We start from the raw sequence: 26,345 nt of genomic DNA, 5'->3' as shown, positions 1-26,345 counted from the left end.
AAGCAGTGAACTAATTATGTAAACCATGTCTTTACCAATTCAAGGGAATGCATTCTGTAAATTAGCACATTTTTATACCATTTTCTCAATATTCAGAATATTAACTTATTACAGTGAAACTCTTACATACTTTTGAAATCAGCTGAAACTGCCTGCACAGATGTCTTGGTATTTTCTAATTATGTACCTAAATAAATAAATGTACTATGGAACATTTTCAAACATAATCCTTCATAGCAGCTTTTTTACCATGATCACAATGTATTATAAAGCATCACAAATGATAAATAATATCTGCAGTTCTTGACGAAATTATTTTTATTCACTGAGGAGACTTGTTTCCATAACAACTGTAAAAAAAGACTTGATGCAATTCATGCCCTTGCTCAATACACTGGGCTCAATTTATGTACAGTTTACCGTGTATTGGCTTGCAAACCCTGGACTAGCCACTGCTGTCACAATCTGCAACATTTTTACAAAAAACATCTGCATGGAAGTAATTTCTTTCATTAATATAGCAGAACCTTTTGATTTTCAACAAAGAATGGGTTTTGGTCAGAACGAATAATTAACAATTTACTCCTCCCCCTCCAAAAGTCATATTTATTATAAGCACCTTTATCTAGTCCCTTTTTTGCGTCTTCATGTTTTTCATTAATACAGATTCCACTACATTTCAGACCATGACCCTGGCTAATCAAGGAATCCCCAAGTTCTACTGTTGCCCACTCTCAGGCTGGCTTCTGTATGATTTATTACACAATAATGTTGAGTATGATTGTCCTGTATAACTAACAATAGATCTGGTTACCTGATGGTCTACCACCACGACTAATTTTACTAAATTCTGTATACAAATTTAAACTGCTGTAACAATTTTACAACATTTTGCCATGAATAAAAAATTACCCTCAAATAAAGTGCTCAATTTTTCAAAAGAAAATCTTGATTGTAAAGACCATACCATGTTAATTAGCTTGCATGGTTATCTCAGATTTGACAATTCATCTACTGGGTCCCAGATATCATATCTTCATTAGCATTTAAATGAAAAGAATAAACAAGTCTATCAGTTGTCAGCCTTTTTTGCTGTCATTTTCATTTGGTAATTGCCAACCATCAATTGGTTTATCATATCCCATCATGTGTACATAAACATCTTTACTTCTAAAGCTATTGGAAAGGAAAAAGTAAGGTTTGTTCTTAATTGTCACTGATGTAAATGGGCCAGTAATATCGGGTACTACAACATCAGCAGCAATAAACTCAATCTCTTTACGTCTTAGAAAGAAGCTTATAGTTGCAGCAACGAATTTCCTACTATGCTGATTAAAGTACATGTCAGTGACATATCGTCTTGTGATCCAGTGAATCAGTGCAGGATTGATGAAGATGAAGAAGCTCATTCCTCCCATCATTGCATAAGCAAGCACACCACCTCCCATGCTTGTTACTAAATAGGGTTGCAAGCACAATCCCAGTACACTTGTACTCATGGAAAACCCTTTCAGTAGCTTAATCATTTTACTCAGTTCTCCAGTATAGACAAGGTCTCCTTTATCTGTGTGACATAAAGGTAATTTTGTCAATTTATCAATCTCCTGTGGCTGACTTGGAGTGGAGTACTGATGGCACGGAAGAGGGCAGCATTTAGGAAGACTTGTTGCAACCAGAAAATTCTTATAGCAATGTAGATAGTGATACTGATAGACTTGTCCTGTATACGTGTAACCCATACATGACAAAGGATTCCTCTTCACAATATTTCTGACAGAAGCCTGTGAAAAAAAGAGAAAACGCTATCAAAGCTTCTGATTTCTGTAGACTATTAATTTATACATGACATCTATACTCATTACTAAGTAGTGTCCAGCAGCAAGACCCAGATCTGCCACTGTATAATGTGCCTGCAGATCTGGGTCTATGCAGTTTTCTAGAAGTAATCAGTAGAAGAAGAGCACACACCCTGATCTACCAGCACATCATGTGACAGGACAGCAGGGTCTATGTTGTTTGCAGTTGGACCTGACTTTTACACAAGTATACACAGTTGATGTAGTAAAGTAAAACGTGTCTATTCAAAGGAATTTGTCTTTATAGTAAGCAAAGTGTCAGTCCTGCTCAGTGAAACGTGTCTATTCAAAGGAATTTGTCTTTATAGTAAGCAAAGTGTCAGTCCTGCTCAGTGAAACGTGTCTATTCAAAGGAATTGGTCTTTATAGTAAGCAAAGTGTCAGTCCTGCTCAGTGAAACGTGTCTATTCAAAGAAATTGGTCTTTATAGTAAGCAAAGTGTCAGTCCTGCTCAGTGAAACGTGTCTATTCAAAGGAATTGGTCTTTATAGTAAGCAAAGTGTCAGCACTGCTCGGTAAAACATGTCTATTCAAAGGAATTGGTCTTTATAGTAAGCAAAGTGTCAGTCCTGTTCATGTAGTGAGTTCTTGCGATAACATTTTGAACATGTTAATGTTACAGCAGTGAAAGCATGGCGTGGTATATTAACACATCTGTACAGAGGTCCAATTTCAAAGCCTTGGTTTCCAATTCATGACTATATGGTATATTAACATATCTGTACAGAGGTCCAATTTCAAAGCCTTGGTTTCCAATTCATGACTATAATGATTTACTCTGTGGTGTAGTTGGCAGAGAATATAAATTTCCGAGAAACAAACCTAATGCAAAGAAAACTGATACAAATTCATGACTTTAAATATATGTTCAAAATTTGTTCTGTGTTACAGGGAAACACTTCTCTTGCAGGGGCATAGAACATGAAGGTGAAAATGTAATAGATTTCCATGATATCATGAAATGTTATTGTTCTCAAGTATTCTTACACTTCAATATTCTGAAGCACTCAGTTAAAAATGTATTCCAACCTCAAACACTGAAATACACATTCAAGCTAACTTCTATGAATTGCTACACTAAATGGCCTTAAAATCAGAGAAGTCTGTTTACTGGCATGAGGTCCCATTTAACTGATCTGCAACTGGCACTGCACAGCTAAGATCATCACCACTTAATCCAACATATCTACCTGTACACTTCCAGATCACTCTGCAACCAAGACAGAAGTTCATGGTTGCCTGTTATGTACATATTAGGAATTGAAGTTTACAGATGGAATACATCAATATATTTCAATATTTCTTATTTAAAACAGATTATGCAAATGGCCTTGTGAATACCAATTTTTTAATTTAAATTGTGTTTTGGTACATAATATTTCTCATATATTGTTCACTTTGATAACAATTTACTTGACAACCACTTTGCCCATCCATATTAGTATATCACAGACCTTTCATTGGAACTGAATGACCCTTTACCTTTTAAAGGGAAACTTATCATGGGACTTATTCCTTGTTAAAAGTCTCCAAGATTTGTACTCTTATTTTCATGTCAATGAAAACAGATTTTTTTTTTATAACTCATAAATTTTACTTTGTACAGGCCAATAACATGCACAATACATAATGTATGGCCTGGATCATCACGGCACTTGGACACGTTTGGGATACGTGATGGCGTCAATTGCTAGTGAAAACAAACTTTCAGTTACACATGAATCTTTAAACTGATACTACATATACCAGATGCAAGCCTGAAAATAACATGCATTAAAATCATGAATTTTGTTTTGTTTTGATCAAACATTGCTCTTTTCAAGTGTTTTTATAAAAAAAAGATACTTTTGATATTTCTGAAACTTAAAAAGAAGTTTATAATAAAAGTATACAAGGTTAGCAGCTCAAACGTTTCCATTTTCATGTAGACTACCAATATGGTAATGCCATCTGCAATATATTTATTATAAGTACAAGCCAAGGAAAGTATTTTTTAGTGAAAATAATGACTCTTAATTCAGCTGATGTTGCCACTGTCTGGTACATGTACTTATCAGTGAAACATGGAGAAGCAAAAATAAAGATAACTGAATAGATACATTTGCAAAAATTTGATTACTGTTCACACTAAAAATGTCACTACAAGGCTTCACAGATAAAGAAAATTAAATTAAAAAGCAACATGCATTTGACAGAACAGGTGAGATGAAATTGAACATGTACAAATATCTATTGTGTTCTTAATGTTGTTATGGCTTTAACACCATTTTTCTGTACAGGATATATACATGGCAGCCAGTATATTTGGTGCTGGAAGAACCTGGGAAAAACCCCAACAGAACCACCAACCCACAGAAAGCTACTGGCAAGCTTTCTGACATACCCATGTGAGATGAGCCTGAGACTTGAACCCACATCAAAAGAGGTGAGACGTCAGTAACCTGTAGAGGCGAATGCCTTATACCACTCATCCACTTGGGGCCCAAAGTTTGTTTCTACTTGTTTAAATAAATGATTAAAGCTGATGCTCGACTCTATGACAATATGGTCACACAGACTCAAAGTGAATTTGGAAATGCTTGACTCAGTGACTTTGGAAATGCTTGACTCTATGACATTATGGTCACATAGACTCAAAGTGACTCTGGAAATGCTTGACTCGATGACAATATGGTCACAGAGACTCAAAGTGACTCTAGAAATGCTTGACTCTATGACAAGATGGTCACATAGACTCAAAGTGACTTTGGAAATGCTTAACTCTATGACAAGATGGTCACACAGACTCAAAGTGACTCTAGAAATGCTTGACTTCATGACAATATGGTCACATAGACTCAAAGTGACTCTAGAAATGCTTGACTCTATGACAATATGGTCACATAGACTCAAAGTGACTTTGGAAATGCTCGACTCTATGACAATATGGTCACACAGACTCAAAGTGACTCTGGAAATGCTGCAAAATTATGGTTTTCTTTTGCAAAGTAATGTGGAAGAAAAAAAATCTCTTTAAAAAACTATCTTAAGACAAATCTAAATGCTAACCTCAGGGGTTTCAACTAATGATATAAATGAAATATTGAAGAAATAAAGAAGCTGTCAACATTTTGATTTCAAGAACAGTCATAAACTCTCTAGTGTTAATAATCAGCTAATTCATTTGTGTTGATTTGTCCCTTTACCAAATTATTCTATTCAATGTATTTTATTCATGTTGATTTGTCCCTTTACCAAATTATTCTATTCTGTGTATTTTATTTGTGTTGATTTGTCCCTTTACCAAATTATTCTATTCTGTGTATTTTATTCGTGTTGATTTGTCCCTTTACCAAATTATTCTATTCTGTGTATTTTATTTGTGTTGGTTTGTCCCTTTACCAAATTATTCTATTCTGTGTATTTTATTCATGTTGGTTTGTCCCTTTACCAAATTATTCTATTCTGTGTATTTTATTCGTGTTGGTTTGTCCCTTTACCAAATTATTCTATTCTGTGTATTTTCTTTGTGTTGATTTGTCCCTTTACCAAATTATTCTATTCTGTGTATTTTATTTGTGTTGATTTGTCCCTTTACCAAATTATTCTATTCTGTGTATTTTATTTGTGTTGCTTTGTCCCTTTACCAAATTATTCTATTCTGTGTATTTTATTTGTGTTGGTTTGTCCCTTTACCAAATTATTCTATTCTGTGTATTTTATTTGTGTTGATTTGTCCCTTTACCAAATTATTCTATTCTGTGTATTTTATTTGTGTTGATTTGTCCCTTTACCAAATTATTATATTATGTGTATTTAATCATGACAGGCATTCAAAGCCAAGTCCAGCTAAAAAATAGTTTGTGTACTTCATATATGCAGATCTAAAACATTTTGTATTCTTTATGAAGGACACCTAAGCAAAGGGTTATATTTAATGTTTATTTATTTATGGTTGTTGTCTATTGTTTGTCTAAAACTGATATAATTTCTTCCAAACTACAGGAGGAAAACCCATATTGATATTACTGCTCATAAGACTTTGCTTTGATAGGCACACATTTTTAATTATCTTAATGTAAACTGCAGACCAAACATCTGTGTCAATAAAAATCATCAGATGCAAAAGAAATCGCCATAGAAACATGTTTATTATGATGGCATATGACAACAATGAAGTAACAGCAGATCGATGCAGTTCACCAAAGGGTTGTACAGTGATTGTTTTCGCAGACTAAAATGAAAGATGGTGAGTTACTAGGTGGAAAAGATGTGATGTAAATCCATAAATATGTCATGCTACATCCATTAAAACAAATATGTAACACTCGGCAAACAAAACTTGCTGTTAATCTATTTCATATTAAAAATTTAAAATTATGAGATTTTTTTTAGCAGGGACATATAAGCATGGTCTTTTCTGTGGAGCTCTTTATGTGCAATTGTCTGGTAAGGCTGGCTTTTCTGTATTTGCTTCAAGTTTCACCCATGATTACTAGCCAAGGAGTTTGATGCCAAGTTGAACTTGTAATCATGCTGAACAAATCTCACATTGTATATACACAGTAAAATTTCCCAATTACGACCACCATTCAGACTCAAGAAAAGTGGTAAAAACCAAGAGGAAGTCGTATTTTGGAAGATGTATTTGCTGTTCTATATAGTCAGGACCAGCATTTGGAGGTGGCAAGTAGGGTGACCACCCCAGGCCCCGCTCTTGAGGGGGCCCTGCGCTTCAGGCCTAAGGTCGTCCTTATGAGTTTGTCAAACTATATTCTCCGGTAAATTGGAAATGCTGATACAGGCCGCATGTAATGCATGCAAATCGCAAAAGTTGATCTAGTCTAGACATCATCAAAGCAGCAGGGGGGGCGAATCCGACATTTTGTCCAAACATTATTTGGCTTAATTGATACTTTCTGCACTCAGCGGATCCGGTGTCGTCAGCGCCTGGTAAAAAAAAAACGACGTCGTCGTCGAGGGGATCGTCCGGACGTCATTTGGTTTAATTAATACCTTCTGCGCGCCGATCCCCAGCGTCGTCAGCGTCCGGTAAGCACAGCGACGACCGCGTCGATGTCATCGCCCCCCCCTGCTGCTATGATCTTACAAACAGAGTGATCACTAACTCCTCCTCTTGTAGGTCAATTAGGTTATTTGACTGATCGGTAAGTCTGAAATTAATTCTCGTTAAAAACCGATTATGGCATCGCATATAGACCGGATTAATCGGACTCTCAATGATCAAAAATCCCGGAGGGGCTGTTGGTGAAAATGAATAAAGGATATATCCCTGTTGAGCTTGATTTGATTGCTTGGTATCCACCTGGTAACTCCCTTCGATAACATCACACACTAGATTGATCGCTATCACTGATGCGATATTTACGTTGTACGGGGCAATATGCCTACCACCATCTCCGTTATCGTGTTTGAGGATATAAGTTGATGGACCGAGAAAATCATTAAGAGACTTTCTTAGTTCTGGCGCGTTGTATCCTGGAAACTTGAAATCGGGTAAATCGGCTTCTGTGATATTATACTCGGTTAGGAATTTTTGTTTACTACCATCGCTGTTATCGGATATCATTTTAACGACTCGTTCATTGATATATTCCATGTCTGATATAAGTTGATTTAACACCTCAACGTGTTTTCGTTCTTTTGTTTCCCGTAGCTGTTCTAGTTGTAATTGGTAATAATAATCAATCTCGGCAAACATATCAGTGATATCACTTAAAATAAATGTTAATATGGCGACCGATTCAGTAGTTTCCTTATGCTGAAAATACCACTGCATGATATTCCTGTCTTGAAATAAAAACCAACTGGGTGATAACGTGCTTTTTATAGTAGATAATTTATCTAGATACCGGGGGGTAATTTCATGATACGATTTCGCATTCGTGTGCAAGTCCTCGGGTGGATTCTTAGGCCATCCTAGTATGGTTCTTATTGAACTGTTATAAATATCAACCATATACCCCGGTGTGCTTATTTCAATCATCGACGATAACGTCGGTTCATGAACCGTAATAGCGATTTTTGATTCTTTTCCTGTGATCGATTTTATCCTGCGCTGAAATTCTCCATTGATTTGTTCTATTTGGTATGACCCAGTTGGTATTGTAACCTCATTCCAGTCTGGGGTCCCATCGGGCTTATTTGTCCATGCAAAAACCAGCGAGTTATTAGGTTGTTGTCCGTTAAATGCGTCCGCTCGGATATTAGGCCAACTGTGATATATTCGCAATTTTGCCAGCGCTATTTCCTTCACTGGAACCGGCGACGGGAAGTTCACACTGAATTCTGGCTTCGTTGACGTTATCGATATCATACTTGTTTGTACCGGAGTGGTGTTCTCCGCGATCCGCTGAAGTAATTGAGACCCTTCGGGGTTCAGCGACATTATTATTATTCGTTGTTTTTAGTGTCTAATTTCAACAACCAGGTGGTTCCGACTTCCAGTTAAAAATCCTCGATTTTTGACATCGCGGAGCTATACAACTGGACCATCGTGGAGAATTCAACATCGGATATGAACAAATTATCAATCGATAACGAGATCAACCCGGATAATTTCGAGTATGCGTCGGATACTATTTGATGTTTTACTGTATACTCGTCGAGTTTTTTCTGAAAACACGATGATATCTTTTTAGTGATTGCGTTGGCGACTCCAGCAATTGTTGTCATCGCGGAGATAGCGATTGGAACAGCGATCGGGGCTATCGTGGTTACCGTGGATAAAATAACACCGGTACCGGCTACTATACCCGACACCGAGTACACGACCGCGTCGATGTTGGTTATTTTTCTGCGGTGTTTTTTTATTTTTACGCGGTATTGTTCGGAAAGCGTTTTCAAATTCGCGGAGAATTCTTTTGCGGTATCGAATCGATATTGATGTGACGTCGGTGATACCTCTGATTCAATTACCCTGGTGGTCATTTTTATTTTAAAAGAGCTAGTGTTTTTAATTACTTAGATTCGCTACAAATTCCACATACCATGTGATGTTTGTCCTAAATAGACTGCTATCAACGGCCTTAATTACAAACCGTTCAATTGTATCCTTGTTAATGATTGTTGACACTGTATTGTTAAACCCGGATGAACTCGACGATGATATACTAAACTGCATCGCCGAAATCAATGTCAATCGATAAATGCCCTTAACAGTTGCGGTGATATTTACTGTATTCTGTGTAGGAGTCCAATCGAATGATCCATGCCGAATTGTGTATACTATGTTGATGATGTTCTCATGAGGGATTTTTATTTTTTCGAATCGCTCTGCTACTCTCGGTAGTCCGTCTTTAATCGCTTCAACATCAGTTCTGATTGTTCCTATTTCCTGTGTATGCCCGTCTATACTTTTTTTGTTCGCTGCAACATTAGTTTTGATCGTTTCTATTTCCTATGTATGCTCGTCGATATTTTTTTTGTTCACTTCAGTATTAACAGCGAGTGTATTTATTTTCCTTACCCACCTGTCTATATTCCCTCTGTTCGCTTCAACCTCGATTTTGAGCGTTATTATTTCCTGTGCATGCTCGTCTATATTCCCTTTGTTCGCTTCAACCTCGGTTCTGAGCGTTGCTATTTCCCTTGCATGCACGTTTATACTCCCTGTGCTCATTTCAACATCAGTTTTGATTGTTTTTATTTCCTGTCCATACGCAGTGATATCATTTATAGTTGTTGTAATCTCATCCAGCTTGACATTTTTTTTACCAAAGAATTTATCAAAGTTGTTATCGATCCTGTTAAAATTTTTTCGTAACGTGTAAAATTGACCCGACAGCGTTGTAAAACCGTCTCGGATTAATGTTATCGTCGATAGATGTTCACCCGGTTTGAGTCGTCCGTCGCCGGTATACAACGCGATAGCGTCCTCGGCGGCATCATGCTGTCGTGTTAAAACGTCATCCAGCGACACATTACTGGATTTCAATTTACCCTGGCGGTCTTGAAATACAACTATTTCACCTGGGTCAACACTGGTTAAATTCAACGTATCAGCGATTTCATCCTCGATTAGTTTTTTTATGTCATCGGTGGCGGGCGTTTCCGTGGGCTTTTTCAGCGCCGAAACCGGTCATCCCCAAATATCAATCATCGTTATTGTAAAAAAAAACGGCGTTTCTAATTAACCCGCCGGGCCTCTACGACCCCACTAGTGTATTCGTTTACAACCACATGAGGTGGTTTTCGCGATGATGAAATCGCCGCGAGTACGTTCAATACCTCACGGCCGCATATCGGCGGGTCGCTTAACTGCTGTGTTGGCAGCGTGGAATAAAAAACCCGGGCTGAACACGTCCGGATATACCGCATGAACTCGTTCGGCGGGGCTAATCCGTATGAATCAAAATAGACGATCGCACGCGGATCAATCGCGTATGCAACCCAATGAGTTCCCGCTCCGGAGGACCCATCGAGGTTAATTATGCCGGTTTCAATATTCCTTGGTGCCGCCGGTAATTGATCCCTCATAAAAACACCCCTGAAGTTTTTTATCGCTAGCGCGTTTGCGGCGTCTATTAAATCAAAATTAGACATGGGAGTCAATGACTCCTGAGTCAATAAACGGTTCCCGGTAGTCTTAGACCCTTTCCCGAGTACCATGAATACGGGGTTCCCGGTAGTCTTAGACCCTTTCCGGCCACGGATCGTTTTTTTTTATAGCCTTTCCCGGTTGCCTTCTTCAATGCCATCCCCGCCGCGGTACCAACGGCCCCTAACGCAGCCGCCTTAGCCACTGCTGGGGCCGCCGCGGCAATCAATGCCGGAATCGCGGCTAACAACGGAAATATCCCACAGGTCTTTTCCATGTCTTTGATCGCTGCGGCCGAGAAATCTATTTGAACACCCTTTTTATTCTTCATCGCATTATTGAAATGTTTTATTTGACGCGCCGTCAACGATATCTTATGATTACCACCTGCCATCTGTGACGGCTTCAGCGTTATTGTGGTCCCGCATTGTTTAGCCGACTTTGATCGTAATTTCTTGACTTGACCATCAGTCAACTCTACACTGACGACATTATACGACATTTTATTGTAAACGCGTTTGTGCTTTCAATTACATGTTTTCCACTGGTGCATCAATGATTCTCATTCGTCCACCAACACCTTCCAACAGCATTGATTTATCGCTGAGAATGACAGCAACCGCTCTATATTCGGCAATACCACCAGGACGTTGCACACGAGCTCGGAAGTGTATATCAACGACGGATTGTCTCGTTAAATCGAGATGTTCCAACGAAAAATAATAAATCGGATACAGGTTTTTAAAATCAAGTTGTGATATTTGCAAACCAGTGTCGACGTTTTGATCACGACCCATATATGACAGCAATCGATGATACACACGTGCGATATGGTTGTCACCGTAATTGAGTTGTATATCCTCGGATGGTTCCTGCTGTCCGTTTATTCTCAACGAGACCTCATTGACACCGATTTGATCAAATATCATATGGCTGCGTTCTTGGGAGCCTAATCGCGCCTTATTCTGTAGCGCTACAAATATATGACGCGGGGCTGAAACACCCTGTTTGGATGCCAGGTGCCATGTAAATATACCATCCATATTATCCTCTTTAGCATCAGTGGTTACTGTGAGCCAACTCAACAGTGATTTACCACCTGTCTCCATGAATGAGAGTAATCGCTGTTCTGCGGTGATTGATGGGGTCATTACTGGCATCCACAATACTATATTCTTTATATTGACCTTACCGTCGGCAACACCAGCATCATGCCAGATTGCATCATTATCATTGCCCTTTCGCACGAGTACTACTGTATGCTTAGCCCCATAGATGACTTTTCTGACGTTTCTGCAGAATCCGAATATATGATGCAGTGGAATCGCGCATGAAAACTGTCGGCGTTGTCCTTGCAACATCCCTACTCGTGTTGCAAACCCTAGATTGTAATTAGTAATAACATTTATGACATCGAAGCTCCCAGCTGGTCTTACATACCCGGCCGGTGCTGGATCAACCGCGGTGGCATGTGTTGCCTTTACCCTAGAAAACTGATTGTGTTCAGCGTTATCGGTAGTATCCTTCGCAAACATCATAGACGGACCAGCCGACCTTGTATAATCATCTGAGTATCTCGCTAGCCCGATTATCGTCGTTGCAACATCAACATCGCGTTCTTGTTGTTGTTGTTGTGGGGTTTAACGCCATTTTTCAGCACGATAGGCTATACATGGCGGCCAGTATTAATGGTGGAGGAAGAACCCGGAAAACCCCGGAAAGAACCACCGACCCACGAGAAGCTACTGGCAAGCTTTCTCACATGCCCACATTGGCTGAATCTTAGCCTCGAACCGCCGCAGACAGAGGTGAGATGGCAGTGATCCGTAACGAAGAGCGCTTTAGACCACTCGGCCACTCGGGGCCCCGAACATCGCGTTCTATTGATTCAATTTCTCGCCCGTCAATGAGATATTTTGCGCTCTCAAATAACGCCATTACGCCGTTGTTGACAAAACCAACTCGGATAGCCGGGTTGTTGTCGTATGGTGCATTATCGGCAGCATTTGTCACGAGTTCCCCCTCAATTTCGATAAACGCTTCACATGGCAGAAAGTATCTACTGGTATCTTGGACTTGAAGTTCAATTCGCGATCGTAGATTCGGTTGCGTTGCATAATAAGAATAATATTGATAATCACGGACAGAATCATCCCTGCGCACTGGGACATCCATATCAAACGCGGGATCAGTGGTTCGCGCAAACATTTCTATTATTTATCGTGTTGATATTTTCAATTGCGATTTTTTCGTCGTAGACCACTTCCCGCTATCGCGTTCATGAGCGCGTTAGTGGATGACTCAGCCGCCAACGACTCTAGTTTTTCTTCCACGGCGTTATTTATTACTTTACTGACATTTGCAGGCATCACCGTCGTTGATGGCATCACCGGTGGTTTCTGTTTTTTTCTTGAAAATCTCTTGGATTTCACCAACGACATTAGTTTGTCCCGCGCGGCTGAAAGCGCCTTTCCGGCAACGTCTCCAATAGCACTAATACCCTTATCACGAATAACATCAATAGCCTTCATTCCTAATTGTTTGGCTAACGGCGCTACTTTTGGAGCCATTCTTGTAAATAACCCCGCAATGGTGCTACCGAGACCATCTCCATAGTACGCGCGGTAAACAGGCAATCGCGAGTTTACCACGTAGACGAGTACTGGTTTATCGTGGTTGTAGTGTATGATCATCTTTATTATAAAAACACCGGTTTTTCAATTAGTGATTGTGATCACCCCCCCCCCCCACCGCCGTGTGGAAAACCGGAATAAATTTTATCAAAATTTCCTGGGGTTTTTGCCCTCGATAAAAATCCGTTTTTTTTCCGGTTTTTTCTTGATTTTTGGTCATTTTTGGTCGTTTTTTGTTGCCTATAGTCGTTTTTTTTCGATTTTTCAGCAAAAACATCGATTTTCTCTAAATGATTTCCTGGGGTTTTTGCCCTCAAAAACCAACCAAAAACGGTCAAAAAACGACCAAAAACGGTCAAAAAACGACCAAAAACGGTCAAAAACGGTCAGAATTAACAAAAACGATAATTTTTTTAATCATCCACGAGTTCGTCTATGAGCGTTCGATACGCACTAACGTCCATGATACCGCCCGTAAATAACCGCTTGCAAATATCAGCGGCCTCATTGATTATTTCCGGAGAGTTATTTCCGGCTCGTTTTCCTCCGATTAGTACCTCTAGCCATGATATATCACTGAGAACACTGTTAGGACAGGTAACGCCGTAGGATTCTTTACCAACAGAGTATCCTTTTCCTTTTTTTAGTTTTACCCTTTTTTCAACTTCCTTGTGGAATGCGTCGTAATCGGGGCCATCACCACGTAGTAATACTTTTTCATGTTTACTCGCTAAATACACTATTCTTGTCCAATCCCTTAACGACTTTATATTTTTCTCGTAACCGCTATTGATATGCTCCTTATCTCGTATGCTCTTAGCAAAATTGTTGGCGGTAAAATCAATTAATTCTTCCCTGCTCCTGCTGCTGAGGGCTCTAATTTGATCTATTGTGCTCTTCTTGAGTATATTCCCCCTTTTCTCTTTTTTTTCCGGTGTTTCTTCCGATGTTTCTTCCGGTATTTCTTCTTCTGGTTCTCTTGCGGTGGCGCCTGGTTCTTCCTCGTCGGCCATTGTAACATAAGGTTCTTGTGGTTCGGTTATAGCGAGTGGTGGTGGCCTCCGTGTTGCAGCAGCCGCTAGTGTTTCTAAAGACCTTTTTGTTTGTTTTGTCTCCGCCGCTATCTTTTCAAGCGCATCGAGGACGGGTACAGTTGCCGCCGTAACATCTTTGGTCACTTTAGTTACCGGGGCAAAGAGTTGTTCGCTTCCAACAGTAAAATCGGTTTGTAGTTGTTGCCGCGTTTGAAGTTGCTCTCGGACCCTGTCTCGTAACGGTATGAACTTTTTAAGCGCCGCTAGCCGCTCTCTGGCTAGCCGAGTAGTAAGTGATTCGCCTACCATTATTGCAATTGCGAAGCAATTTCTAATTTCCCGCCGAGTGTACCATCGGGGGCTCCACGGAGTTTTCGTCTATAATCCTTCTAATGTTTTTGATCTTGCTAGAAATCTCCCGGCGTCGTTCATAAACACGTCCGAGTTTTTTTCGTATTATTTCAACGGCGGTAAATAGTCCAATGAATGCATTTGCGTCATTGTGGTACAAGTTTTCATTGATCGTATGTTGTAATCGTTTTATAAAAAAATACTCGCGGGCCAGGGTAAAACGCCCCCGTTTCGATTGTTCGTTAATAATTTCATAATCGGATAATATTTTTTCACTGTCGAGACCATCAGATAATTCAATTCCTTGATTTTTTAATTTTGAAATCTCGGCTAATATATTATTGATGTCTTCGATATTCATTATTCTTATAAAACATCTTGTTTTTAAATAAAAAAAAAAAATGAAACCCCCGTGTATCAATTCCGAAGGTGTTTAATAATTCGTTAGACGTGACCTCGTCAGCGCCATAGGCGCCGGTGACCTTGTCACTCGCTGATTTCTGTTATATATGAAAATCGAATTCTATGCCCGGTCTTTTTTGAGATCGCTGAATTCTGTATTCCTTCTGCAACAAATCGTATCGAGGCTCCACAAATGTCAAAATATTTTCCTGCCTCATTCATCGACTGAAATATTTTTTCCTCGTGAGTTGTTGTATCAAATGACTTTACGGGTTTTGCTTTCTTTGAGTATTTACCAGTTTCGCCTTTTTTGGTATTCTGACTTTGCGAGATAGCTTGCAAGTTTATAAGAGAATTATCAGTCTTATTATTATTAATATGATCAATCACAAGCCCATTTTCGATTAATCCGTTGAATGCTTCAAATACAATCCTGTGAACATAAAAGTTTTTTCCTCCTGCAGTAAATTGCAAGTATCCCTGATTACTTACGGTGCCAACTGGTTTCTTCAGTTTGCGGTTTCTAACAACGCCGTCGCAAGATGCCTCGTAATTAACGAGCACAGGATGCGGCTGAAATTCTTGGTTCATTTGTATAATAATACTACTTGTCTAATTTATTATTTGGTTTAATTATGAATCTTTCAACGTAGTCCTGGGGGGTTTTGATGACGAAGTCTGCGGTAGGGTCAATGACGGCGTTTTTAATTCGCTTGTCATAATAGCGTTTTAGTTCCCTGTATCGCTTTCCGCCACAATTGATACACAACTGCGATTTTCCTCTTACACCGACGTGACAAACCAAGCACGGGAGGGGGCCAAGAGAACCTTTACGAACGCTTTGTAAATGATACCTGCAGAATTCACCTCTACATGATTTATTGCACGGGGTTGTCGACCCAATCATCAACCATTTGCAGTGATTCATTATACTATATTCTTTCATTTAAATACTTGTTTTAATTATATGGATGAGTTCGAGAGATTAGCAGCAATTAAGCCCTGGAAAAATATTAAGTTCAATCTCGATAGAGTCCTCAAGGACGCACCAAAAGCATTAATAAACGATAGAACCCTGTTGAATAAAATACGCGATTGTATCAATGAATTCAAGTGTGATGGTGCATCTCATAGTTGGTCAACATTTCGAATTGATGGCGTTGTTGATGCTACCATGAACGACAACCGCGCAGCAACGATAATATCACAACTTGACGGTAAAAGGTATTTCTTCAGAGTAAAATTCATTGTCCGGGTGGAATCAGGTGATTGGATCATACGTGATAAATTTGAACCAGTTCTCAGCGACAAGAAAACAGTCATTGTCAGCCGCGACTCCAAGCCGGGGTTGTTAACCGGAATTGACAGACCATACTATGAACGAGCGTATCCTGAAACAGCAGTTGTTTATGGAATATACCCGTTAAATAAGAAACCTGATATCGGAAAACTGAAACCAATGAAACAGTCAACGGGGATAAATTGTGTAGCAGAACGAGTAATAGAGCATTTTACAAATGCATGTCGAGGAAACAAATTGACTGATTTACGACGTAGCAAAATCAACCAGTGGGAGGAGACAGTGCGCGAGCGTGGAGCAACCATCAGCGACATAGCGAGATTAGAAACGTCGTTGAGATTTCCAATAACCGTTACAACGATAACCGGTGAAGTATTATACGAATCAAAGTACAAATCAAATGGGGCCCCAATCAAAATTATTGATCATAATGAACACGCATGGACGCCCGCGATCACAGTGTTTCCACGGGATAGAACGGTAAAGTATATACCGGGGGAATTTATACAAGATGGTTTTCTCGCGGAGAGGAAACTATTTGATGCTATCGCTTATTTGTGTAAAAACGACCCTGTATCAGTGTGGTTACTTCGCAGCGCTGATACCTTTGATCAGTTTGTAAGACCAAACGGTGAATTATATCGCACTGAAGCATTTCACAACAGGATGAAAAAAACCGCCATAGAATTTGAAGAGCATGATGAACAACTGCTAACAAATTGTTTTACGATTCCATCGGTTGCGGCTCATGTTGCAGCGAGGAAAAATGCGTGGAGTCCAACACGCAAGGAATTTCTACCGGATGTACAATCCAGTTGTTTGGAATACTATCACGGTGGACTATGGAACACTGAATACAACCGCGACGCTATGATTTCCGTTGATATGGTTGCCTGTTATCCAGCGAGTTTTCTCGGGTATGGATCCGCCGCTGAGTACTTTAGACGATTTGGACACCCCAGACATGAAATGACTCGTGTTGCTATTAATGGACCACTGCCCGATTTTGATTTAACCGGATTCGCTCGCGTAGTATCATTTGAGTTCGCGGCAGGACTTCATCGCTGTTGCTATATTTGGATCGGTAGACACATGGCTGAAAAGAAGTGGCTGCCAATAGCGCTGCTACGGTACATGATTGATTGTAGCATGCTTGTATCGTTGATTGTCAGTGACGCGATTATATCATACCGAGCGCAGACTGAAGTCTGGTTACCAGAACCGGAGCGTCTAGATAGCATAATTGACGAATCCAGAAAACACATCGATGCCGACGAGGAATATATCGTCGAATGGTCCAGGAGGATATTCAACCAACGAAACCACGAGGCAAAAGATCTCGGTAGAAGAATAATTGGTAAGTTCACACAAGGTGGAAAAAACTGCGACTACAAACGATATTGCTCACGGCTGATTATAGATGACGCAGAATATGATTTCGTAATCAAGGACGCAGTGGCGAAAAATAGATACGTGAACTGCGAAACAGCTTTCTTGTCCAATGGAACAAGGTTGGGTACAGTTGTTACCTACAGCGATGGAGACAGCCCGGCATACCCGCATTTGAGGGAGTCTATGCTGGGTTACGCCGCTATCAATTTATTCTCGATGATAAATAGATTCCCCGGCACCGCGGTTAGAGTAGCCGTTGATTCGTTTTATGTTGACGTAGCGTATAAGGAAAACATAGCCGAGTTTACTAGTCCGGACGAGAGTTGGGGCACATGGAGAATTAAAAATGAAATACGACGCGATTATTCCCCGTCAGCAGATGTCACCGTTGAAAACAATTACCTACGCGGTGATAAATTGTCAGAATGGTCTAATGCACCACCGTGTTCTGATCCAATTTGTAGACACAAGACGGTTTATTTAAGCGGCTGTGGCGGGTCAGGAAAGACGACTCGGGCAATTGAATTATTTCGAACGCGGGCAAGTATAATCGTGCTTACACCGACCCATAGACTAGCGCGAGAGATAAAACAACGAAATGTTGACGCCGTTACTTATCACAGCTTTTTTCGATACAGCGGCGGCGAGTGGACTCCTGATCGAATGGGTGAAAAATTTATTCCTGGGGTTATCATTTGGGATGAGATATGTACTGTTTCGTTAGATGTTTTACGAATGTTTCTTGATTGGTTGCTGCTCGCGAATACAGCGGTAATCATGTGTGGCGACCATGGTCAACCACCACCATTTGTCGGCGAGGGTCCACATGATTGGTTAAGGGGTTTTGTGGACTATTATGAAGAAACCGATACTGATTACCGGGCACTTGATGAACAACTGCGCGGGGTTAAAAAATTAATCAGATTACAGCCGGATAGAATTCAGTGTGAAATAATCCGCGAGGTGATTCCGGAAACGCCGTTAAATGAATTCTGGGAAACATGGAGACCAAACGATTTGATTGTAGCGAGCAGAAAGATAGTCAGGGACACACTTCAGCGGAAGTTGTTTACGTTGCATAAGGAAAAGTTTCCAACGCGTCCAGTGCCGTTATGTTATAGACCCGCGGATACACGGCGGCAGAACATTGAAGTTGAAATTCCAGGCCGGACAGAAAAACAAATTCTCGTGCTGAATGATATTGTGCTCGTTGATATCAGCGTCGTCGAGGACGCGCTACGTGCTGATAAATCCCCGTGGACGCTAGGATACGCAACAACAATACATTCCTCGCAAGGACTAACCATCACGGACACAATTGTTTGGATAGTTGATAATCGCATCGAATGGTCGAATCTAGTCTATCTTGCAGTGTCCCGAGTACGGAGGATAAATCAGCTTCGAAGAATTGTTATTGACGGAGTCAGTGACGAAGCCAGTGACGGAGTCACTGACGGAGTCATCGATGCAAGCGTCATTGATAGAAAACTCTCGGGTTACCGCCAACAGGATAAAAAAAAACAGCGGCGTTTTGATATTGATGCCGAATTAATAATTGCGTTACGACAACAACAGAATAATCACTGCGCGAGTTGTAATTGCGTAATGCGCTGGCGTTATTCGGATAAAGACGCTCGCCAATTTACCGTGGACAGGATCGATAACAGTCTCGGTCATGTCAAAAACAATGTGAGGTTGACCTGTCTTGAGTGCAATAGACGCAACGGCGCTAGTTAAGACCACGCGGGGGTAATTGAGTATCGTCAGGTATCACTTGTAGTTGCTCGCGTGTAAACCCCCGCTGTGGGGCAGTTGAATCCAGTCTATAGATCGGTGGTCTACCAGTTGATCGTGTTATCGTTGATATGTTATGTGTGGTAACACTCCAGATAGGATCAGTAGCTCTTTTTTTACCGCCTTCAAGCTCTCCTGGTTCATATAGATATCTCACGGTAACATCGCCGAGAATCGGCTTGGAAACGCTATCTATTTTTGATCTTCCGGGTATATACTCGTATTTAATCGCGTCGCTGGGCTTCATGTTGATTGCTCGGGTAATCTCGTTATTTAACGCTGTAATTACGCCTGGCAACCTTTTGACCCATTCACGAGATCGTTTTTCTTGGATGAATTCCTTCGCGTATTGATATCCAAATAACCGTTCAGCAAGAGTCCGACTGAATCGTTCAACAATTGCCTGATCACGATGTAGCGCAGTATGACCTCGTCGTATCGCGACGCCATGATGTTTCAGTGTTGATAAAACAGTGCCGCGAAATTCACTACCGGGATCAACTTGTAATAGATTTGGCCAGCGCAGAGGACCTCTTCGATAAATTCTTTCAAACGCAGCGGCTACTTCAGTTGCTGACTTTGTTTTTAACGGCTCCGCTTGTTTGTATCGACTCGCAACATCAACTACGGTTAGCGCGTATTTGTAACCGTTGTCATGCGGCAGAAATAGTATATCAGCCTGATGAACTTCATTAGGTACGCTGACATCAAAGCGCGAGAAGTTGATTTGTTTAGGCGGTGGTAGATAGATTTGCCATATAGCCTGTTTGGATAACCAATTAGCCGCAGTGGCCCTTGTTACCTTTGCAGCGCTTGCAATCTTACCAATTGCGGCCTTCCCCTTCCAGTATCCTCTCGGAGAATAATAGATGGATTCCATGTTGTTATTATAAACGCTAGCGTTTTCAATTACCAGCGCGAGAAGCTCCGCTTCCAATCATTAATTTACCTTTCATAGCCGATTTTACCAACCATGAGGCCAATTTTTCTTTGACGGATTTATCAGGAATAGCATTTAGCGCGTGAATTAATTTTACATCCGCGATATGACGCTGTTGCAGATCGCTACTTTTGTAGTAAGCAACATCATGAGCATGACACGCCTTATCGATAGCGTTTATTGGATACTCACCGGGTTTGGGCTGATTTTGATCATCGAGTCTGATATCTAATCGCGTTCCGGGGCCACAGTAGCTATATCCTGGGAGGTGCTTTTCTCCTGGATACTTTGCCCACGGGGTTCCGGGGAGTTTTGATAACTTGGCTGCAATATCACCTCCTCGCTTTTTTTTAAAACATCCCCGGGTCTAATAGAAATAAATCTAAATTTCTTTATACCGCATTGTACACACCTACCAGTAAGCGCCGATCTATTATTTCTTGTTGTAACGGTTGTCATATCATTTGTGCCAGTACGCACTCTACACTTCACACAATATAGATCCATAATTTATGTATAGAGACATGAATATAATTGACTTTTCAGCGACTAAAACAAGAGAACCAGTTAAGCATGTTGCAGCGTTACCAAACTCGATCCGGATGATTATCATCGGACCATCTGGATCCGGCAAGACGCAATTGTTACTCAATTTAATAATGAGATGGATGAAGTGGGATAAGTTGTATTTGGTTGCTCCTAGCGTAGATGATCAACGATGCTACGAGGTGTTGAAAGATTTCAACGAGAATGCATCAGCGATCGCTAAAAAAAATGTCATCGAGTTTATAACAGATATCAATGATGCACCGGGTATCGATGATATTGATGGCGACGTTAACAATTTAGTCGTGTACGATGATGTTATGTTAGACAATCAAAAAAACCCAGCTAGGATATTTTCCAGAGGCAGGCATAAAAACACTGACGTGATATATGTCACTCAACGATACACTCAGATTCCAAAAGTAATCAGAGACAACTGTAATATTCTTGCTGTATTCAACGGCGTTGATACACACACGCTACGAAATATTTGGCAGACATGGTGCGGCGGTGACATGGACTTTAATGTTTTTCGAAACCTTTTTAGTCATGCTCAGTCGACCCCACATGGATTCATAACGATAAATTTACATGATCCTCGGACACGATATCGTATCGGACTTGACCAAATATTCAGTTAAATTGTAAGATCATAGCAGCAGGGGGGGGCGATGACATCGACGCGGTCGTCGCTGTGCTTACCGGACGCTGACGACGCTGGGGATCGGCGCGCAAAAGGTATTAATTAAACCAAATGACGTCCGGACGATCCCCTCGACGACGACGTCGTTTTTTTTTTACCAGGCGCTGACGACACCGGATCCGCTGAGTGCAGAAAGTATCAATTAAGCCAAATAACGTTTGGACAAAATGTCGGATTCGCCCCCCCTGCTGCTATCAATGTTTGCAGTAGCATACCAATCGATATACCGATACTCTAGCCCTGCACGGTCATGGTCGACCCTAGGCCCCGGGTACTACTAACGCCTCCTCTGTATATAGTCAAGTGGAACTAATCATGGTCATTATTATGCTGTGATCTATATTTGTAGATGATGAGAATGGGAGGTTTTACATCAGTTTACCAATCAGGATTTTTGGCTCCATATAAATTATTACCTGTTGTTCATGTGTAATTGCGATTCCTGTTCAACAAGTAAAATAAGTGTTCACTAGTAGCATATTTACTCATCAGCAAAGCATTATCTATAAAATTTATGTTTATGTTCTATTTACGTTTCCAATATTACCAATCTGAGTCATATTTTCTTTTAAACTTTAACAAAGACTGAATGAAAAGAACAAAAACTACCAGGTGAATTTTAACCATGGCAGGTCAAGTATAATACAACAATATCATTTATGAATTTATGACTATTCACAGGGCCCGGAGTGGCCGAGTGGTCTAAAGCGCTGTCCATTACAGATCACTGCCATCTCACCTCTGTCTGCGTGGGTTTGAGTCTCGGATTCAGCCAATGTGGGTATGTGAGAAAGCTTGCCAGTAGCTTCTCGTGGGTCGGTGGTTCTTTCCGGGTTCTTCCTCCACCATTAATACTGGCCGCCATGTATAGCCTATCGTGTGCTGAAAAATGGCATTAAACCATACAACAACAACAAGAAGAAGCTGAATTTGACACACATAGTGGAAGCAGTCTAGGTGTCTGTCAAATCATCCTCTCAGACAAGCTTGCTACAACAGGCATCATTACACAATGGTCAGCACATTGCCCAGGACAAGACTGACTAGAAAAAAAACCAGCAAACTGAATTTCAAATAAACAACTATTTAGTATTTACTCAGAGCTGTCTGTATATAGGTGGAGTAATGACACTAATTAATTCTCAAAGCCAATATTTTCCAACACTGCAACTCAACTGAGTATGCACGTAAGTTCAAAATTATTAAAAAAATTAGTGTAAAAAACAATCTTTAAATGAAGCAGAAAATATGTTGTCAAACTGAAATAAACTTATGGTTCAAGGATGATTATATCTGGCAGTTCTGAAAAGAGGACCATATAAACCGATGATAATTCAATAAAATCCAGCATATTACCGCCCTCTCTCACTGCCGACTTTTTATGGAGCAATTTATTAGAACTTTTTAACAATTCCGCTGTCTTCACTATGAATATAGATTATTATTTCCAAGATTCTTACCCATTTTAGCATCAAGCTATCATCAGGTACGTGTGGATATTTAGTAAGATAACAAGCAGTTTATTGGAGAAGTTTACTCTGTTCAGTAAAATGAGGACTGGGAAGAATAACTGTTGCAACTCATCCCAGTGAATGGTGCTTGAAATGCTCTCATCTTAATTACGGGTAGCTTTTTCACTATTTCGTCATGTATAAAACTATATCGAAGAAGAACATGTTCATCATCTGTCTCGACAAATCCATTCATGATCTTAAATGAAATACTGGTTACATAAACTGTATCATAGGCTTTATTTTTTTCTAAAGTTAACAGTTGGTATACTGAAGCCCTTTCTCCACATGACAAGTTGGTATACTGAAGCCCTTTCTTCATATGACAAGTTGGTATACTGAAGCCCTTTCTTCATATGACAAGTTGGTATACTGAAGCCCTTTCTTCATATGACAAGTTCTTTATCAGCTTCCCTCCTTTAACATTCTTGATCTCTTTAATATCCTTCTAGAGATGGTGTGCAAACTGTGGTGGCATGTTTTAAATGTGGTCATAGGTATAAACAGAGCTCCAAATAAGAATTCAATAAACTGGGTATTTTACTCCCTGGTTTAAAACTGTGTATTTCACAATTTAGTAAATCTGGAATGCTACAGAATGCAAGCTGACAATTCTAGACTGAGTCTTAAAGACCCAGATTCTAATCATGCCTTTGAAAATGCATTACACTGTTTGTAATCAAGACCAATTCAGGGTGCATTAGAATATATGGCACAAATGAGTAAATGCACTCTCCTCATAACTCATACTCTTTAAGAATATATTGCTGCCACAAGGCTGATTTCACATCTTGGCCACCTAAACCTTAGTCCACCATCTATGTGCATTTAGCACACAAGCACAGTAAGTGGATCCTACATGCCTAAGCTAATGACACACTAAAATCAAATAAATCTCAGATTAAAAAAAAGACTATGTATGATGGCTCCAATGCACATCATTGTAATATCTGCCATGTGCAACCTTTTCATGTTGTCAGTCCTGTCCCCATCTCTGCAAGAAAAGAATTCCTAATGTTTTCCTCCTATGTGTTAGGTAAAATCTTCATATTCTGTAGTAATGACACTGTAGAAAATACTGCAGAAAAGGTAGTATGATTTGAGTGTGATGAAGTTATCAAAGCATTCAGTTTTCTCAATGTAGCATTTTACCACAAAATTTACTGAAGGGTGGCCATGGTATTATCCTTCCAAAGGGAGATAACCAATTGAGAAGAATATAGTTGAGGGTTGTTGGTAATGCACAATTCAGTACAGATTGAAGTGGGATGGTACTGTCAATGGCATTAACAATTAAGGCAATAGTGATGTCCCATTTCTTTACATAAAGTATACTGCAGTATTTAGTAGTGAGTGCATGAAAGAATAACTTGTAATAAAAAAATTCCATATCTTTTTGTCCACATATTTTGATGCAGCATACGGTAATATGGAGTCTGTATGTACTGAAACAACTATTTATCATGAATACAGAAATATGGGCTCAATTCTGGGGCTTGGCCAAAGATAAGATAAGATAAGAATTCTTTATTTCAGACTACAAAGTCCATACCTCTAAAATAAAATATAGATATAAATTACAACATATATATCATACCTACAAGTATACAGATACATCTACAACTATTAACTGTGACATGCATTGTTAAGAATGAAATTAAATGACACAATTAAATAGCAATTTGTTCCATCTACTAATAATATGAGAATATAAATAATGGCCCCAATTCATAGTCTATCGTGTGCTGAAAAATGGTCTTAAGACCACAAAAAATCTTAATTAAACATTCATGTTTAGTGAGAATCATAACATCCAACAGAACGTAATGAAGTACCTGCTCATATATCTTACTTGATTAGTTTGCAATTTGTTAATTTGTCTTTTTCTTAATTTAAATCATAATCTTACTTTGTGGACAGTGCGTTCTCAAACACTAGCGGAAACTCATACAACAACTACAGTAGTTCTCATACTTACTGTTATGGCACTTTGAAATTAAACTAAGTAACAGAAAAAAGCAACAAGATTAGTATACTTCAACAAATAATTTATTTCCCTAGAATACAGTGAAAAAATTACCAATCCTAAATTTGACATAAACAGTTCTTAATTCAGACTTGGTTTGTTTGATCCACTCTATCTTTTACTTTTAATACAAGACACTGACCTCTCTGAAATAAGAGCATCTGGAATAGCTCTGTCTTTATTTTGTTACTTATTTTTCAACCTGTAGCAATCAGAAATAATGTACCCTTTCTTCTTACATTACATGCATGTAAGAAGAGATTAGGATTTCTGATCAGTCTTAACATAAGTTTGATTCCTTAAGGTTGTACCAGATTGAGATTTGGAAGTTCCCATATGAGACAGAGATGGGTTTTTTTAAAATACACCCCAAAAACTGCTGGAAGTCTTGTTGACAAATGAAGGTTTCTGAGTATAGGAATAATTATCAACTGTACAAGCAGCATCTAACAAAACTGCCACCTTTTTTGCCAGACTGGATTCATGTGATGGTCGTTAGAGAGTTATGCATTGGTATATTACTGTCTTTTGAATGGATATGTGTAGCTTTTCAGTCTTCTTGCAATTCTGAAGCAATAAAAGATGTGTGAGAAAAGTTGAATCGAGCGGAGGGTTGTGGTCATGCTTACACTCCTTGTGTTCATTTATAGTATCGATAATGTGATTTCATGCTGTCAGAGATTTAGTCGTACTTTATGATAAAACGCCAGACACCTGTGCTCCAACCCACTTAACACAACGATACAGATTTGGGAGCTGACATATCTGACTCTGAACAGAAGACTCAAGACGGCAGCCTCTGCAAATGTCAATCTTTGCTTCAAAAAAATCTTATAGAAAGCTAATCCTATAATGTAAGACCTCGTCGCTGATATTTATATTCATGTCTAGACCCCCAAAACAATTATCAGCGTAGAGGTCTTACATTGTAGAACTAATATAAAGTCTACACCATGCCCCAAGACAAGCATCTGTGTTAGTTTATTTAAACAAAACTTTAAGAATCTGATAATCATGTCTACCGAATTCAATAATTGCTTAAAAATCTTTATGAAGGAAAAGTTTTACAGGTTGACCTTCCGAATCGAGCTTCCTCGAAAATAGATGACACTCAGAAAACAAGCGTCTATATTGCGATTTTCTAGTTTATTTTGGCATATCTTATTAGTTAAACGTCGTGGGACATCGATTTACATAACTTTAATTAAATATTATAATACCTGGGTTTTAAATGCAGATAATTTAACGAAACCTCCATTCATCGCCTGTCGCAGCGAGGTATAACAGTTATTCATTTCTGTTGAGTTGCCTCGAACGA

At 39.6% G+C, this 26,345-nt stretch overlaps 1 protein-coding gene across 1 annotated transcript; it reads right to left on the bottom strand.

Annotated features, from left to right (window-relative positions):
* Window positions 1-300: 300 nt before the first annotated feature.
* Window positions 301-26,345, bottom strand: LOC149787441 (transmembrane protein 70 homolog, mitochondrial-like). The gene is made up of 2 exons (XM_089978057.1): window positions 26,248-26,345; window positions 301-1,781 (listed from the first exon to the last, which is right to left on the bottom strand). Exons 1-2 carry the CDS (start codon window positions 26,320-26,322, stop codon window positions 1,080-1,082), a joined length of 777 nt encoding a protein of 258 aa, XP_089834183.1. The 5' UTR covers window positions 26,323-26,345; the 3' UTR covers window positions 301-1,079.

This window comes from Sinohyriopsis cumingii, chromosome 12 (assembly GCF_028554795.1).
Source record: "Sinohyriopsis cumingii isolate HCF-2022 chromosome 12, ASM2855479v2, whole genome shotgun sequence".
Classification (NCBI taxonomy): Eukaryota; Metazoa; Mollusca; class Bivalvia; order Unionida; family Unionidae; genus Sinohyriopsis; species Sinohyriopsis cumingii.
The sequence above is the reverse complement of the archived record's forward strand: the minus strand, read 5'-3'. Positions and strand labels throughout refer to the sequence as shown.